This window comes from Lepidochelys kempii, chromosome 12 (genome assembly GCF_965140285.1).
Source record: "Lepidochelys kempii isolate rLepKem1 chromosome 12, rLepKem1.hap1, whole genome shotgun sequence".
NCBI lineage: Eukaryota > Metazoa > Chordata > Testudines > Cheloniidae > Lepidochelys > Lepidochelys kempii.
In genome coordinates, this window is record NC_136391.1 from 36,710,512 (window position 1) to 36,717,721 (window position 7,210).

Sequence of the window (7,210 nt, forward strand, 5' to 3'; positions counted from 1 at the left end):
ACTCTGAAATAAAAGCCCCTTCAGGTCAAGTGAATGTCGCTTTATTGAATTCACCCCGAATTACCAAAAAGAGACAAGAGTCCCTGGCTTTACCAGTCGGCCTTCTCTTTAGAGACAGCAGCTTGTGCCATTAATTGCGTTTATCGATCATTTCTGTGTAACCGAGCCCCAAATAAATTACCCCCCCTCCACGTCCAAAATGTCAAGTTTGAAAAGAACCAGTTTCGGGAGATGTGGATCGCAAGAGCGAATGAAACTGCGGTGGGTCCAGAGATCAGACCAAAGAGGAAAAGAAGTGTTATAAAAGTAAAGCTAGTTAATTTCAAGTAATTCGTTAAGGGCTTGATCCCAAACCCCTTAAGTCAGCTGGCTGTGGAGCTGGTCCTAAGCAAGAAAAACAGAACATTTGATTTAGGACACCGCTGTCCAGGAAATATATCTGGCTATTTCGCTTCTCCATTAGCTTCAGCTAATCCCAACATATGTTTTAAAAACGCACCATTTTAGTTCCTTATAATAGGAAAAGCAGACTGCAGTGCTGGCAGATAAAAATCCCACTGTCTAATGGGGAGAAAAGAAGCCTTAAATTATATTTATCTTCATCAGCACGAAATTCCTTCCACCAAAAAAACCCAAAGCCTGTCAAAAACCATATTCTCCTTGCAAAAATCGCCTCCAGGTATTTTTAAAATTATTACTATTATTATTTTAAAGATTTCTTTAAAACAAGGGGATTGAATTTAGACTGGGATAAAAGGACTTCTTGGAAGCAGAAGCCAAGAACAATAGACGCTCCTTTCAAATTTGCACTGAAATGTGAAATTGTTAAAAACAAACAAACCCCTGAAGTTATTCCAATAAATTATCCTGAACTGCAGGGATAGGAGCTATGGCCATTTGAAGAGGGGGAAGATCTCGTTGCAAATATAGGGCTCGATTAGGCCGTCTTTGCTCACCCTACCATCCCACTGGCACCGCAAAAGGAGTTGGGGAACCAAATAATGCACAGCTGGGCCCTCTATGGGCTGATCCAAAGCCTAATGCTGCCCATGGAAAGAGTCCCATCGACTTTGGATCAGGGGCCCTAGGGCCACCATAGAGGTGTTGCAGACTCTTACCAGGTATTACACCGCATGATATTTTATTTGCTGTTCATACAATTGTGAAGACCATGTACAAATAACATACATGTTTTATTTTTGGTTCGGTTTTTTTTTTAAAGGACAAACGTACACAAAGGGGGCAACAGATCATCATTACCGTTTAATACAGTGCAGAAGAACATTAAAATAGGTGCCACCGAACTGTACAAAGGCGGGCCAAACTATAGGGGCGGGAGGAGGAAATAATCCCTCATTATATATATATTTATAGAAAACACAGGGCGGATGGTCTTTACAGGCAGATCAGACATTTTAAACAAATGTACAATGGATAGCTAAAAAAAAATCTATATGGCAAATATTGCCAACAAAGTTACACCACTTTAATACTGATCAACTGAGGCTACTGGTGTCTCGATTATTAGCAAAAAACAAATGTAGAATAAATAACAGGATGAGCCTGGCTAATTGTTTTTTTTTTCAAAGTGCCTTATTCTCTCTGCATAGGGTCTGGTCCTGCAGTCTTAGGCAGGCAAATAACTAACTCCCTTTGGGAGAGTTTACCTAATGCGGGGTTGCAGGCAAAAAAAAAAAAAAATACTTCTCTAAAGCAGGGGATAGACTGGAGACTAGGATAAAGCCAATGGGAGGGTTTTGGTCTTGTCTTGTTGCCCTCATTGAGACTCCTACCCCCCCCCCGCCCGCCCCACTTCCTCGGGAGCCAGTGTTTAGTCTTCAGTGTATCGCGCTGATTCGCACATCCCTAACACAAGTGGGGGGGGGGTGGAGGGCACAAAATATCCTGCAGAATTTGGAGAATAGGCTACAAATGCACAATCTCGTGAAAAGAGGGCATGTGGAGTTGGATTCTGCTCTCAGGGAAGTCAATAACCACACACCCATTGACTTGGATGGTGCAGGAAAGCCTCCCCCCCCGCCCCAGCGCCCAGTAAAGAGCTGATAGGAAATAACAAGGCACATAGAGGAGTTATTTTCCCTTTTCTTTTCTTTTTTTAAGGCAGTGAGGGGTTGGAAGAGCCCATGGCCAGAAATCCCATCTGTGTTCTGAAGAAGATTCCAAGCAATTCCTTAACCCTTCAGTTACACATCTCAACCAGACCGTCATGTCCAAAAGATTTCCATTCTCCTTTTAAAGCTCATTGTGGCTAGAGTTCTGGTCCAAGCAAACCCTTCCCGATCGCTTTCATGTCATTGTTTCCGGGTGGTTGTTTTTTTGGTTTGTTTTTTTTAACACTCATGTTTTAAAAAAAATTACAGTTTTGGATTTTTCCCCACCCCATCCATAAAAAATAAGAGCTCGTTTTAGTAATGAAACAGACACATGATTCTTGGAAACTTAGTCAGATCACAGCCCCCGAGCGATGCTACAAACGAAGGTAAGAGACAGCACCCCGTGTTCACTTTACCCTTTCCAAAAAGGCACCGTGCATCCCTGCTTCTTTAGCTTAGTGTTAATTCGTTTCAAAATGTTCCCAAACGCCAGGCTTCTGCGGATGGCTTATATACCTCCAGAGTAAAATCAGTCTAGTTATTTGGATGTCCCTTTAGCACAGAGGGTCTTTTGGGAGGTCCCTTCCACATAGAAAGTTTTCTTTGTGTCATGATTGGGGGGTGTCCCCCAAAGTTGGCTTCTTTGCCTGGTATCACATAACACAGGGCTTGATGTCTTGGTATGTCACTTGCTGATGATAGTAAGATCCACTCCCTGCTGAATGCATCGAGGAAGAGGCCATTGCGTTGAAAGAGAAGACGAATTCTTTCCTGTCACACATGCTTGGAGACTGGGAATGATACCGCGGGATTCCTGGAAGAAATCGGGGATCAGAATTAAAATGAATCTTTAGCAAGTGGCTAGAGCAGTAATGCTATAGAGGGGCTTGGGGGGTCTCTACCCTCGCCCCGTGCTGGGGGGCATTTGGGAGGAGGGTTTTCACTGCACCGAAGGGAACACGCCAGTGCGGCTTTATCATCCCGGGAGGGGGGGAAGAGGGGGGGTTGTTGCGCCCAAACAGGTGCTGTCATGGCTTCAATGTCTGCAGCCCTTACTCAGAGGAAATTCCCATTGACTTTAATGGGAGTTTTGCCCGAATGCGAATTGCAGGATGGGGCGGTATATTTCCTGGCTGGCTAAGGAAGCAGAAGCATTTCTAAGATGTGTGTTTACATTCTGCGTCCTTGATGTACAGATTGCGGGCCTGATGCTCCTTCCGTGGGAGTCAACGGGGGAGGGAAAGGCCCCTCGATTTCCAGTGGGACCTACCGGGCTTTGACTTCTTACCCCTCCCTGCTCCCACTACTCCTGAGTGCTGACAACGAAAAGAACGAGAGTCAGCGAACGCGGGGGTCAAATGTAAGGAAGCCCAGAGAGCCTGGGGTTTTTAAGCGGAACTCCCATCGAAATCAAAGCGAAACCTCCAAGAGATTTCCCCCAGTGACACCAAAAGCAAAGCAATGTTATATTAAAGCAAACCACGGCAATGTAAACAAGGATAATAATACTAATAAGCGCAAGGGTGCCGACAGCCTTCCGAATTATTCATTTTTTCCAGCACAAAATCAATCAACTCTGGCACCAACATGGGAGGACTTGGGTTTGGTTAACAAAGATCTGTCAGACGGAAACGTTTCATTGTTACACGCTTGGTATTTAAAATATTGCATTTAAAACCCCGTAGTGTGTCTCTCCGATTAGGAATAAATTAAAGTTGGCAGTTAATTTCGAATGATCAATCCGGACTAGTCCAATGGAATTTTGCAGCGAATCTGAAATGATTCACCCGGTCTATTCCAATTATATTTCGCAGTTGATCTGAAATTATTAATATGGATTAATTCAGACGCTGCAGTTTAGTTCCTTTAACAGTATGTTTACATGAGGGGCTGAGCGGTCCACCTGCCATGGACTGATAGGTGGGAAAGGAGATTTGCCAAGGGGTGGCAAACGCAGAGGGACATTGCAGTGTTTCATGGCCGCTATTCCTGTTCACCCTTATTTTATGGGACTCCGTTTACACGCCGGACTGTACGTTTCTCCAGCAGGCCCGCATTTCAAAGCCCAGATGGGCCCCCAACCGTCCCCCAGGAGATGTGTTAAAAATTCAGTTCTCCCAAATAGCACTCGATTAAAATGGGGAGAGGAAGAGGAAGGAAAGAGGTAGCCAATTTTTAAAAAGCTGCTGAAGTAAATTGTCAGGTTTCAACACAGAAGTCAGGCCACGGAGAAACCCCGGCTTCAGCCCTATTGAAAAACAGCAGCTCTGTGTTGCAGTTTTAAAACTTCCTTGCTTTGCGATCGCTTCGTTTCTATTCTAACTGCGAGCCCTGATACTCCAGCAGAAAAGATGATCGAGCGAGCCACTGGCCAAAATCCAGTTCGTCGTCTGTCTACAGCGTATAGATACAAGGACCCGATCGAACCAAATTGCCACTGTTGTCAGAGTCGATCCAGAGAGCTGGATTCATTTTTGGTTCGACGCTATTAGTGTCCGATCTAATCGATTAATTCAGATCCGGTTAAAATATATCAGAACATTTCCCCCCTCTCCGGGTCCCAAAGTCATAGCCTAGGGCCTAGCACGACATTGCCCCCGGGACACGAAAGCACCAACCTCCGCGCAGAAAAACATGCCTGGAAAAACAGAGCCCGGCGGAATTGGTTTCAACGCCAGGCATGCCAGGAGTGAATTCCTGGCCTCTGGACAAACCCCCACGGCCTGCAATGGAGCCAGGATTTCACCCTCGGTCCCCTGGGATGGGACGGTGCAAACACAGCGCACCGTGGGGCTGTCCCCACCGCAAGCAAAGGGAATCCCCCAGCAGAGCCGCAGGCTGCTGGGCCCGAGATAACCTCTTCCCGCAGCTTGCTGCTCCTGCCGACCGCTGCCCTAAACCCTCGCCACTGGCGTGTTTCCTTGAAGCAGGCCCGCTCCGGGAATGGCTCTGCCCCGGCCACAACATCCCCTGGCTCCTAGAAACCGCATCCCCCTCTCCAGGTGAAACCCACCGAACGCACCTCGCGGGCTATAGCACAAGGGGAGTAGGTGCGTTGATTTAATTCACCCTGGCAAGGGAATTCCCTGGCTGGGAAGAGTCTAATCTAAGGCGGGATACAGAACTCTAGATTACTTTCCTTCGGGGCCATCTATCGGGACACCCTGTCCCTTGCCCAATTCTCCCCTAAGCTACTGCAGAGTTCGCTCTGTTCGCAAAATCGACGGCATTTCACGGCTCTAATGGGACAGCGTATGTGTGGATATAGCTAGTCAGCTCTACCGATCTGCTTTGCAGAGGTAGGAAGGGATCGTTCATGTACCAGGCCAGCAATTATTTACTGTTGTTTTTTATACAGGCTGCGAAGAGACTACAGAGAAATATCCCCAAATGGGAGGAATCCAATGCAAACCAGAGGGCACCGAAAAAGGTGGAAGGAGTGATATCAGATTTGGGGCCTGAATTCCTAAACGGCATTTGAAATCAGAAAGATGGATAATTAAAATATCACACACGCACACACAAACACACTCCCACACCCTTTGTATTTATCTGCCTGATTTCACACTGAGACATGGCAGATTTAAAATCTTTTCCTAAAGGCCGCGAAAATGGGGTCACGACATTTACACAACAGCCGTTGGAGAAAAGAGGGATAGACAGGGCCCCCACGCCTCTCCATGCCTGGGTATATGTTTAAGTGTGCGGGCGTGCATGCCCGTGCGTGTGTGGGGGTCTGAACACGCAAGCCCTTGCAGGAAGTGTTCCTAAGGGTCACTTGCATGGGTGCGAACAGGATCTTTTGCAAGGCCCGCGTGAGATCACTTGCATGGATGTCACACCTACGTTGCACGCGTGCTCTATGACCCGCTCCTCAGCAGTGCACACCTGGGAAGCCCCCCCCCCCGCTCTCCCCAGGCCACCGGGCGCCGGCCCCCCACCTCCCCGCTTACCTTGCAGCTCTGCGGCGTTGTGGCTGTTCTGGTGAAGGTAGGACTGGTCCAGCGAGTGCGTGGAGAGGCCGGAGGAGAGCGGGTTGGCCGCGGGGTTGCAGGGGGACAAGGACTGCTGCTTGATGTAGGGCGCCCCGCTGTTGAGGGCGGCCGAGGCCGGCGGGGCCCACGGCGAGGCCGAGCTGGAGTAGACCGAGTGGGGCTCCATCACCCCGCCGCTGGCCAGCAGCGGGGAGGCCGGCACGGAGCTCTCGTGGTGCGGGTAGTCGCCCCCGGAGGAGCCGGTGCAGCTGCCCATGTAGGAGTGCCCGCCGTTGGCGGGTAGGTGGGGCACGGAGTGTCCCGCCAGGCCCATGCTGTCCACGTTGCCGGGCAAGTGCCCGTTCATCATGCCCAGGCCCCCGTCCAGGGCCAGGCTGCTGGGGCCGCAGGAGAGGCCCCCGGCCGCGCCCTGGAAGCCGTAGCTCTCCGGGGAGAGGTGGTTGAAGCCCAGGCTGTTCATCATGGTGTACATGGGCTTGAGGGCTTGGCATTTCCTCCTGAAGCCGCGGGGTCTCCTGCGGAAGGAGCCTTCCTCGAACATGAACTCGCTGGCCGGGTCGATGGTCCAGTAGTGGCCCTTGCCCGGGCGGCCCAGCCCCTTGGGCAGCTTGATGAAGCACTCATTGAGCGAGAGGTTGTGGCGCACCGAGTTCTTCCAGCCCTGGTAGGAGCCGCGGAAGAAGGGGAAGCGGCTCTGCAGGAACTGGTAGATCTCGCTCAGCGTCAGGCGCTTGGACGGCGAGCTCTGGATGGCCATGACGATCAGGGCGATGTAGGAGTAGGGGGGCTTCTCCGGCCGCCGGATCCCGGCGTTGCTCTTCTTGGCTTTGCCGCCGCCCGCCGGGGTGCTGCCGGCGGCGGAGGAGGCGGACTCCATGGCCGAGCCCGGCTGCTGCTGCGGCTTCTCCAGCGCCGAGGACATGAGGCTGCAGCCGCCGAGCGCCGCGGGAGGAGGGGGCTGAGAGGAAGGAGCCTGCGGCACCTCTGCAGTCATCGACAGCGGCGTCCCCAAACCAGCTCGGGCCCCCGCTGCTCAGCCCTCCTCCCCCCCCCCCGGACCCAGGCCGCGCGGCTGGGGGTTGTTATTTGCCCCCCCCCCTC

The 7,210-nt window shown here is 50.7% G+C and overlaps 1 protein-coding gene across 1 annotated transcript; it reads right to left on the reverse strand.

Annotated features, from left to right (window-relative positions):
• Positions 1 to 1,168: 1,168 nt before the first annotated feature.
• Positions 1,169 to 7,111, reverse strand: FOXF1 (forkhead box F1). Its single transcript, XM_073308480.1, has 2 exons — positions 6,068 to 7,111; positions 1,169 to 2,928 (listed from the first exon to the last, which is right to left on the reverse strand). The coding sequence occupies exons 1-2, from the start codon at positions 7,101 to 7,103 to the stop codon at positions 2,768 to 2,770; spliced, it is 1,197 nt and encodes a 398-aa protein (XP_073164581.1). The 5' UTR covers positions 7,104 to 7,111; the 3' UTR covers positions 1,169 to 2,767.
• Positions 7,112 to 7,210: the final 99 nt, after the last annotated feature.